General features: G+C 48.7%; 1 protein-coding gene across 1 annotated transcript; it reads left to right on the forward strand.

Annotated features, from left to right (window-relative positions):
- Positions 1–212: 212 nt before the first annotated feature.
- Positions 213–6,847, forward strand: CWH9orf24 (chromosome W C9orf24 homolog). The gene is given in 8 exon segments (XM_032674523.1): positions 213–231; positions 3,047–3,231; positions 4,408–4,522; positions 5,094–5,191; positions 5,296–5,405; positions 6,474–6,528; positions 6,530–6,640; positions 6,758–6,847. Coding segments are annotated over 8 exon segments (783 nt in total).
- The last annotated feature ends 4,634 nt before the right edge of the window (positions 6,848–11,481 follow it).

Raw genomic sequence — 11,481 nt, forward strand, 5'->3', positions numbered from 1 at the left:
GCATTCCCCTCTCCCACCCAAACCCAAGGCAACCTGGACAGTTGTTGGCCATCACAAGTCTAAATTTTTAGTAACTCTGCTTGGGTTTCTTTCCTTATGTACCATGGCTTCCCCCCACGCACTCTATCAAGGAAGTACAGGAGGCTCCAATCATGTCCCAAGTAGCTTCTTTGCCCCCTGGCAGCACCTTATAGACATTAACCTTACTGAGAATGTACTGGGTCAATGCTGGTGAGATCTGGTGTTGCCAGTCTTGGGTAGGTGACAGCTGATGGGGATCCATTGGGAGAAGCTGGAAGGAAGTAGCTACTGTCTTCTTTTCTTTTTTGAGGGAGAGGGGGATTTTTTGATATTATGATTATTGTCCACCTTCCAGTGGACAAGTTCTGGGCTGCATTAATAACCGGGGTTAATTGGATGTCCAGACAGGTATGGAGTTTCGCACCAACCTTAATAGCAAACACCATATCCAGAGCTTGGATTCAGGCTGGGTTTCTCCCATGCTGGCAAAGTACTTTCAGTAGGCTCCAGATAGCCATTTCTGGAAGACAGGGAAATAGCACTCCTCAGAGTTCAGATCAAATCTGCACTTGCATTTCATGTCCTCAGCTTGGAAAAAACTCAACCCAAATGCTTCCCAGGTCTCCTTTCCCCATCTGGTGCCCCAGGGGAGGGGATGGTAGAAGGCATTTGGTGGTCATCAAAAGCAAGATCCTTTTTGGATGTATTTAATGGAAATATCTTTCAGGAGGAGAGGAGACCTCACAACCTTTGCATCAATCTCAGAGCAGGAGACTGATTTCCAACTGTCCTTTTGCATATAGTGAAACATAGCTGAATCAGCCAAATGCAAAGTACAGTTAAATGTAGGCTTTGACCTGAATAACCTTTTAATTAGGAAGATAAATTTGTTGTAGCTTGACCTTAATTCGTGTTAGGAACCTGTTAATCATTTGACATGCAGAGTGTATTAATGCTGTACTTAACTTGGCCATTGGTTTTATTATCTAGGTTTGGGAGTTTTTTCTCTATTGAAACATCAATCTGCATCTTATATGGAGCAGGGGGGCATTTCTTTCTTTTTTCCTCTTCAGAACATGTAACACACTGTTGTACTTCTGTTCCCATCCACGTAGAGTATTGCCTTAAACAGATCAATTGTGTTGTGGTTTGTTTTGGGTTTTCTTTTTTCTATCATCAGTTTTATGCATTAATTTATTTTAAACAGTGAGGGTTTTCAAAAACATGAAACATGTATAATTTTTTAACACTTCCATTGCAGTATTTATCATTGTTACTGGTTGTGTGTAGTATAACAGAATTAATATTAAAAAGCATACATATGAAAACCAGCCTGCCAGACTGTCATTGGAGCAAACTGTGGTGAGAGGGTATGAACCACACTATCTCCTCTGAGCCCCCAGCAATCGCAGAAACTGAAATCAGGGGGTACTAGCCTTCATGCCATGGCTAATACCAGTTGTTTGGGCCTAGTAGAAGCAGCTGGTGTGGAGCTGTGCTGTATGGCGCAGATAAACCTCCCGGGGGTAGCCAGCCTCCAGCCAACATTTGGAAAGTCTTCTCCTCAAGGCAGAAGGACCCAACCCCTGCATTTGGGCTATGCCTCTCCTCCTGACAGTGACAGAAACAGAAGGAGGTGCTGCATCTATATACAACATCAATGGGTGAAATAACCTTTTCTCCAGCCTTGCAGCCATTTCTGCTCCTTAAAGCTGTTGACACAAGAGCCGAGCGCTGATTTTAGAGTCCAACATCAGCAGCTGGAAAATCCAGGGACTGCTGGGGACAGGGGATAGCCATAGAGGGCCACTGGCTCATGGAATCATAGACTCATCAAGGTTGGAAGAGACTTTTAAGGCCATGGGGGTGGAGAGGGGGAGGCATCACTGACACCCCTGTGTCCACCCTTCCAACTCAGCCTCCCACTGGCTCCCAGGAGAGGACAAGACTGATGGAGAACCTGAACCTGGCTCAACGGAGACCAGCAAGGTGTGAAAAATCAAAAGCAACTTGTTTTCTTCATTTCAATGTCACATTAATCATGTTTGCCTGGATGCATTCGGGCGCTCCAGGCTGCCCAGCCCCACCATTCCTTGCAACAAAAGAGCAGGGCTAGGCAACCCTTCAGGGGGATGGGTTGGCATCTACCCTGACAAGATAGACTTGGGTCTTCACCAGTCATCCCCAAAATTGTGACAGCAGAAGGGTTGGACTTCTGAGACCCCTCACAAGGCTGGAGTTGGGAGCAGAGCAGGGCTCTGAGTTGGTACTGTGTGACAAGACAAGCCAGAACAGGATTTCTGCTTGGCTCCCCATCTCAGAGAAAAGCAAACCTGGTTAATGCAAATCCCTCCCTGGCATAACCCAGCTGCCTCTGTACTGAGATAGATGAGGATTGCTCACTCCAACTGCAGAGCCCATCACAGCACTCGGGACAGGAGAGCAAATAAGCCACACGGGGTCACCTAAATCCAGCTTTTTAATGAAAAAGGGCAGATAGAACAGGCAGTAATTCCCCTGGATACCCCAGCAGGCCAGGTATGCAGTGCTTGATGCTGTGCCCTGGGCACTGGCTGCACAGGTGCAGGGTTGTGCTATGTGCACACATCTGGGTTGCTGCAGGATTTCCAAGGAAATATAGGACAGAGGGGCTGGAAAAACAATTGATTGTTTTGCACCTCCCAAAATAAAATTATCTTGAAACTGTTTCCTACCATTGTTAAGATAATTGCCTGCAGGAGGGGAGAAAGCCCAGAGCCAGGACAAAGTCAGGAGGGTGCAGTTGTGCTCATGGAGTGATCAGGCAGAAATTGTTGCACCCTAACCCAGGGCCTGCTATTCTTGGGAATGCAGCCACAGGACTGATAGCCACCAAATCTCCCTGGTCTCACACTACGACATCACCAATGGCATAAGCACCACCCCAGCCTGGCAGAGCAGTGGTACCAGGGCCCCATTCCCTTTCCTAAGTGGGTTGGGAGCCTTTAGCTCCATGCAGTGCTGCTGATCCAGTGGGGCACCCCAGGATCCTCCAGGACTCTAAGCACCCCCATCCCCGTGGGCTGCTGCACCACATTCCTCTTTGCCCCAAAACACAAGACCTCTGTCAGCACTTATGATGACTCCTACTGCCTGCCATGGTCTGTCAAAAAGACCATCAGAGAGCAGGCTCCACTACAGCTCTGGAAAGAAAACAAGTTTGTGATGCAGGTAAATGCTATGGGAGGAGGAAACCTTGGAGTTTCTACTCCAACCTGGTTGTGGATGCTTGGTGCTGGGCAGGTGACATGGGGAAGAGGGGGGAGGAGAGGTCATTCTCCCTGGTTAATAAAGTATTTGACACCCCACAGCCTGTGCTCACTGGCTTCTAGTCCCCTGGAGCTGCACCCTGCAGTGGCTTAGGGCTTGTGGGGCAGGCAGTCGCTAGTACAAATTCTCATGTGTCAACCCTGTCCATCAGTAGGTTTCAGAGTGCTCAGGGGGCAGGATCTTGCTAACGAAGGGGAAACTGAACCAGTGGCAGAGCTCAGCTCGGGCCTGATGCATGACATGGTGGTGATGGGGGAGCAGATTGTGGGGCTCTGAGAGCTCCAACACACAGTTCACAGGCTTCGCTCAGCTCTGACTTGGTGAGGGAAGGGGGGGCGCTCCGTGCCAGGGGGATCCTGCAGGGGTTGGGGGGAGATCTGAGCACTGCAACACCTCTCCCAGCCCTGGTCCTGAAGGAATTCCTGAGCCATGGCCTCACTGTGGGGGGATGTCTGTGGTATATTACATGTATACCGTGGACATGCAGCAGTTCCCACATGGGCCAGCAAGCATGCAGGTTCTGATGCAAAGCATACTGCAAACCAGCTCGTCTCTTGCAGCCTCGTTAGCCTGTGCATTATAATGAGGGAGCCAGCAGAGAGCATGGAGAGGGATGTCACTGCTGTGCAGAGACAGAAATGGCTCGTGCAACCAGGGAACCTGTCTGCCCTGAAAGACCCTAGCCCTCTTGGGCTTTGTTGGCTGTAGGAGATTGGCTTCATCTTGTAACTCCCTTCTCAACCTCTACTGGCCCCATACCCGGCAGCCCCAGTGCACCCAGTCCATCTCCCCCTCTGCAAAGAACCCAGGTGAATATGGACACCCTGGGTGCAGGAGGAAAGGAGCCATCCTCCATCTCCCAGTTTTGGGTGACTGTGAAGCTTTGAGGTGGGGGGAATCACGGTGCCAGTACAACCCCCATGACCACCCACTTCAGAGAAGAGGGGCTTGGCACTTGTGGCAGGTCTCTGGCATTAAACCCTGCTCAGTAACCTGTTTCATCATGTGCCCCAACTCCCATGAAGACAGGCACTACTGCATGGCCCCAGGCATCTCTCCCTACTCTGCTGTCTCTAGGGATTAACAATGACCCTGGTGCGAAATTTGGTGAGCCAAAGTCAGCCTGAACAGCTGATTAAGGTGGAGATGCAGGAGTACTACAGGAATGTCATCAACCCTGTTAGCTGGCCAGGTCTGAAGGTATCGCTGAGGTCCCAACCATCCCCCTCCCAGTATCACACAGGCCACGTAACCATGGGCTATGAGATTTGGGGGCTCAGGGTAGTGGAAGCATCTCTGTTCATACCCCCTTTTGCATTGTGTTCCACCCCCCCAGTGCTAAAGAGACCCTCCCTCAGCATCTGCACTTGTGACTTTGCTGCAGTCACCCATCCCTATCCCCACACTGAAACTGTCCTGTTCCCAGGGATGTCTGCAAGTCCCCAGGTCTCACTCACCCAGTGGCCCCTAAATACCCCCTGGTGGTAGGTGCTGCCTGGGGGACACTCTCCTGGTACACCATATCCTCCAGTGACCAAGGTCACATCGGCAGGGATAAGTGACCAATGGTCTGGAAGCAGTGAGTATCACCTCCATCACAGATCCTCAACAAGGAGTCTGAGAGCACCATGTCTGACATGCCCTCTGGTCCCATGGCATTGCATTTTGGGGAGAGTGGAACAGTTCTGACCATCTCCCCACGTCCCTGACACTACAGGGTACCCCCGCCTGTCATTTTGGCATTGCAAAGAAATAAAACACAGCTTTTGTCAATGAGGACAAATACATCACATGGTGAATGGGTTCCTACAACAGCACAGCCTGGAATAAGCACTCCTCCGACCTCCCCCTCCTGCCCAAGGTAGGTCCAGTCCCTTCTGCCCCCTCAAACCAGAACCACCAGCACCTCAGGCTCTGCAGCAAAAGGGTGGCAATCCTGTAAACGTTTGCTATCACTCCTTGCAGGAGATGAGAATAGAGACCTTCTTGGGCAGCATACTTGTGCCATGCCATCTAAAACCCACCTGCCTCAATGAATCTGGTAACTACCCTCACTCTGCCCCTGTGCTTCAGCTGTAGCTGTGCCTCTGCTGTGCCAGTGGCTGTCCAGGTGACAGACTGGTTGCTCCTCCTCATCCTTACACTTGTCATCCCTCTGCTTGCAGAGGGAAGTGGCCACTGACATGCTGTGCAAGTTGTTCTCACCACTGTCCCTGTAGCCTGTTGTCTCAGTTTAATGAGACTGAAGTGTTTTGCTAAGGAGGATGAGTTATGAGGAAGACCAAGCTCCTCCCTCTAAGCAATTGTAAATCAGAAATTAAGAGGCTCCAATTGAGGAAGTGTGGAGAAAGAAAAAAACCCCAGCCCTTTATTAAAGGATATATGTGTATTGGCAGAACAACAAAAGAACACAAAAACAACTAAACAATAATCCTGTACCCAAAGTCCCCTCCAAGAAAAAAACAGTTCAGTACTTTCCACCTTTTGGTGCAATTCTAACCATCATAGGGAGGGGGCACTGTTGGATCACTGGAGGAGCAAAGCCTGCAGTTGCTCTGTGGTAGTCAGCAGGGGACGCTGTTGGGCTCTGGCGGTCACCACATGGGGGCCCCCGATGCACAGGAGAAGCCGAAAAATGGAGATCTCCCCCTCACCAAGAAGAGGAAGGGGAAAAAGGGGCTCTTCCCACAGACTCACACTGTCAGTAGCTGGCTCTGGCCAGGACTCCCCCAAAGGTTCCTTCGCAGAAGGGTCAAGCCTCTCTGATGAAATCTGAACAAGTCCCGGCTGGGGGCAGGACAGGGCGCAGGAGAACAGAGGCAAACTGGGACCAGAAGCAGCCAGATGACCCCGATGAAAAACAAAACAAACCTCGGAATCCCTCCACACACACACCCTCCCTGATTCAGGGCAAAAGTGGAGAGTGCCTGCCATTTTCCGAGGAGAGGGAAAAGACCTAACACCTCCCCCCCCCCCCAGTCTTCTGACAGCAAATCAGTCTGGAATGTGGGTCTGTTAGCCAGTTCTTTTGTGTGTGTCAATCACCCTAGGCAAAAAAACCACCCTCCCCCTCCCTCGTTCAACATCTTTCTTTTACAGTGATGCAGGGGAAAGAAAAAAAATTCCCAGCTCGTTTTTTTCAGAACAAGTAAACCTATGACACCTGTGTACATCATGATGGGGAGGGGATCCTTCCAAGGGCTACTACTGCCCCTGCCCCGGACATCACTACTGCCTATGAGGGATGGACTATTACATTGATGGGGCCCCTGCCATCAGAAGGCATCTCCCCATGCTGGCAGAGAGGGCTGTGAGGTTGGGATGGCTTGCATTGCTTGGGGTGGCTTGCCATGTAATGGGTTAGGTTGGGATGGACATGACCTGTGCTCATCCTAGGGGCCACCGCTCACCCTCCACTGTCTTGCAGGAGTATCCTCTGCTGCGGTTACAGCCTCAGAGCAATGGTCTTTGTATCTACACATCACCCCAAGCCATCCTCCCTGCATACAAGCCCTAGACGCAAACAGGTTTGGTGTGGGGAGACCTCCAGGCAGGGTGCCCTGGGGGGAAAAGCCTATTATTTTTTCCTAACAGCAGCCAGCCACTAGGTCTTTTTTCATTAGGTTTAAATACAGAATTACTCAGAGGGGTATTCTGGAGGTGATGGTATGGACTGCGGACCCCAAGGGGTAACAGGTCCCATCACTCAGGCAGCGATGCAGCCACTGCACCTGCATCTCACAGACTAAGTGGACATGACTGGGGAAGGCAGAATGACATTATGATTGTTATAAGTAAAATCAGCACTAGGCTTAAATATCGTAGTAAAAAAAAATTTATTATAGATTTATATAAAAGTCAAATAAGCAAAACAGCGCTGGATGACTTGATGAGCCTTCCTTGCTCATCCAAGGCACACTTCAATAATTTTCAATCTGCCTTTTATAGGTTTGTAGCTGCTTATCTTTTTAAAGTCCCCTCCTTTTGTTTTGATTCCTTTGTTTTATGTCATCAGGTCTATCTGCGCCGGCTCTGTTCTGTTGCCGAGAGGCTATACGCATGCGTTATCTTGTTGCTAGGAGACAAGCTCGGCTAGTTTCACTTCATCCTTTTGACGTAGTCAGCTTCTTCTGCGCATGTGCTATTTTGCCGCTACACCCCCACAAAGAAACAAAACAGACCCTCACAAGGTCAAAAGGCCTAAAACCTCCTTACTATCCTAAGAATGAAATATAGTAGAACTTTAAATCTTTAGGCGCCTGTTCATCCAGGAATACATGAATTATGACTGGCTGTAGAGATAACCCTTTTAGCTTTAGCTGTAATTATAGTAGAACTTTAAATCTTTAGGCACCTGTTTGTCCAAGAATACATGAACTATGACTGGCTGTAGAGATAACTCTCTTAGCTTTAGCTGTAAGAAAACCCATACATTAAACACTTAGCAAAAACCCGCAGAATGTACATGTATATGATACAATCAATATGCATGAAGTAGTCAAGACAAACACCAAATGTACCCTGCAGTAGGTGTGCAGACCTGGGAAACTGGTCCCATTTCCGCCACCCAGCCGGCCGCTTGCTTTTAAACTATTACTTGAAACTTATAGAAACTTGAGACTTTGTTTACCACAGTTTGTAATTACAGTGTTGCAAATAAAAGTTGATAAGCAAATTATCTCTTCTTTGGTCTTTATTGGCTATCACATGATGCTGAGCTCTGGCGTGTGTTGTTGCCACCTGTGGAGAAGCAGGTGTTTCTATGCTTGGTCTTACCCTACAGTCCTTGGGACTGTATGGAACCTGAAATCTTGCTGGCACTCCTAAGCACAATTGCATGTAGCTTAGCATCTTTCAGATTTTGGAGCCACATCAGTGTTTCCTGTGCTGCTCTTGTATTTTCTATCATCACTCGCTATTCTTATCCAAGAACCTGTTTCCTGGTCATGCTGTTCTTCCTGCCATAATCAGCCCTGTCCTTCACCTGCTGCAGGTCCAGAGCACTTTTTAATCCCCATGTGTAGGAGTCAGGTTTTAGGAAGAATGCTGGATGAGGCATCCTGGGAATTAAAGTCCAGAAGTACTCCTATGCACATGGGTAGTGAGATACCCCTGGTCAAGGGAGTCACGTGTCACTATTCAAACCTATATATAAGCTGTTGTCTCATTTGAATAAAGAGGATTTGGTTGCTGAACCCCTAAGCTAGCCGGGTCCTTATGGTTTATTTACTTATTATATTAATAAAGCAATATCTGGCACCCAACGTGGGGCCACTCCCTGTATCAGGGATGATTAGAGACTGCCTTGTAACAAGGAGAAATTCCGGTAGCATTCAAACGAGCTTGTTTTAAAGCTCAGGGATGCTTCTCTGAAAAAAAAGCCAGATGTCACATACCGAGCTAAAAGCAGGCAGAAGACATCATTAAAGAAAGGCCGTAGAATACTAATACGAAAGTCGACTGGGACGTCGTGCAGAGAACCGTGTGGGAGCTCCAAAAATCTGAGTATTGTGCACACGAGAGACCTGGCAGAGTAAGGTATAAAAGAAAGAAAAGGTAAAGCTACAGAGAACTTGAGGTAAGAAGCTGGCATGGGAAGTTAAAATTCAAGGGAAATGATAGAAATAACAATATTAGGACTTCTGCTGTGATAGCCAATAAAGACCAAAGAGGAGATAATTTGCTTATCAACTTATATTTGCAACACTGTAACTACAAACTGTGATATGCATATTGATTGTATCATATACATGTACATTCTGCGGGTTTTTGCTAAGTGTTTTATATATGGGTTTTCTTACAGCCAAAGCTAAAAGGGGTTATCTCTACAGCCAGTCCTAATTCATGTATTCTTGGACTAACAGGCGCCTAAAGATTTAAAGTTCTACTATATTTCATTCTTAGGATAGTAAGGAAGTTTTAGACCTCTTGACCTTGTGAGGGTCTGTTTTATTTCTTTGTGGGGATGTAGTTTAGTTTTACAATCCATATTTTTATTTGTTGTTTCACGAATCACGATTATTTATATATATCACACAAACCATAGCGTTATGTTACAATAATTAGTGATATTTTGTTATGTTACCTGTAGATCTTAGAAATATATATATATAAAATGATACTTAAAGCAATATGAGAGGGAACTAATTACATCAAGAAAAGGACCCGAAAAGAAAACAGAACTATTTCCCAGCGGCAAGCTAGCACATGCGCAGAGGAAGCTGACCACATCAAAAGGATGAAGTGAAGCTAGCCGAGCTTGTCTCCTAGCAACAAGATAACGCATGCGTATAGCTTCTCGGCTACAGAACAGAGCCGGCGCAGAGAGACCTGATGACGTACAACAGAGGAATCAGACAAAAGGAGGGGATTTTAAAAAAAAGATAAGCAGCTACAAACCTATAAAAGGCAGACTGAAAAATATTGAGGTGTGCCTTGATGAACAAGGAAGGTTCATCAAGTCACCCAGCGCTGTTTTGCTTATTTGATTTTATATAAATCTATAACAAATTTTTTTCTACGATATTTAAATCTAGTGCGGATTTTACTTATAACACTGCTAAGCAGAATCCTTAGTGTGACTGCTTGGAAAAAATTTGGAGAGACAGCTCGAGAGAAAGCAGAGATAGAAGATGTGGACACCTTAAAAATCTCACAAAGAAACTTAAACTTGTCCATGGAGAAAAACTTTAAACCTCCTGTTCCTCCCACGAGCCCTAATAGGCAAAGGACTCCCCCAGACCCCGGGAGCAGACACGGGGGTGGGAGAGAACCTCGTGCAGACCGAGAACCGCGTGCAAACCGAAAAGAGACCCTAACAATGGACTTTGGGTTTTATGCGAGCAGGAGCGAGCATGTGGGGCAGACCGCGTGGTTGTTGGGGAAAGACAGACCTTGGGTCCACGAGGCACTGCTGAGTTGCAGCCACATGGCGTGCACGCCGTGAGTTGGGAGTCGCCATCTTGCCCACGGCCAGCTTGCCGAGTGTCCCAGCTTGAGGAACTGTGCTTAGAGCATGTAAATCCGGTAAGCAGAGAACCAACAGAGGACACCGGGGGAGGGTCAGTTTTGCCTCCTCCGAAAAAAGACAGGCAGTCGTGCGGCGTAGGGACAGAGCGCTGCCTTCGTGCTGCTGTTAAAAGAGCCCGTTGGACTCGCAGTGCTCTGTAGAGACACTGTCCGCAGCACTTGTCGGCGGCAGCGGCGCGGGAAGCGTGACCACGGAGCTTGCAAAGGCTCACGGCGCGGGCTCGCGGCAGCAGCGACGCCGAAACGGCGCGCGGCGGCACGAGGCGCGTGCGTGCCGGTGGCAGCAGCCGCGGTGGCAACGCGCAGCCGCGGCGAGGAGGCATGGGACCCATGGGCGAACACTCCCCGCTCAGCCCTGGCCCGGCGCGACAACCCTGGGGCTGCGGCAAAAAACAGCAGCTCCGGCTGCGTAGGAGTCGGGGAGGCTGGGGCCGCTCCGAAATACAGACGGCGCGCCGTGCCCGGACTGGACGCGGTGCAAGCCCGGGCGCCGCTTTAGGGCAGCCTGGGGCCGGGCGGCAGCTGCGCGGGGCTCACCGAGCTGGGATGGCAAAAACTACCTCCCCTTTTGCGGTGGGGTGCTGAAACTACGCCAAGCCGAAGCAGCGTGAGCTGCGAGCAAACGGCAGAGCCCTGCACGGATTCTGCTGCGGACAGAGAGGGAGACAGGCAGCTCCCACTTAGCGCCATGCCGAGACCCCCTGCAGGGGCAATCCTGCCGTCTGCAGTGAAAAAAATGCAGCCAAGCCGGGGCCGGGAAAAACGGCTCCCGCCCCTTGTGCTGAGACAGAGGGAGGCTGTGCTGCAGCCTAGCTGAGCTGCCTCTTGCACAGCTCAATGCTACAGCGTTATGCTGTGTGCCTCCAGAGACATACAGAACTAAGTTAACTTTGTATCTTGTTGTCTCAAGACCTTTGGTAAGAACACTGAAGCTTTAAGGTTTTTTCCTACTTTTTCACTAGTTCCCCAGTGACTTTGTTTAAATTGTTAAGGTCGTTAAATTGTTAAAGTTGTTAAGTCCTCAAGTACACCTAAATAGATACAGTTGTTGTGACAATGTAGTTCAATTAACATGTTTAAAAAGTTCTTAGCATCTCCATACCTTGTTAATTAATGCATTCA

The sequence above is a fragment of the Chiroxiphia lanceolata genome, chromosome W, assembly GCF_009829145.1.
Source record: "Chiroxiphia lanceolata isolate bChiLan1 chromosome W, bChiLan1.pri, whole genome shotgun sequence".
NCBI lineage: Eukaryota > Metazoa > Chordata > Aves > Passeriformes > Pipridae > Chiroxiphia > Chiroxiphia lanceolata.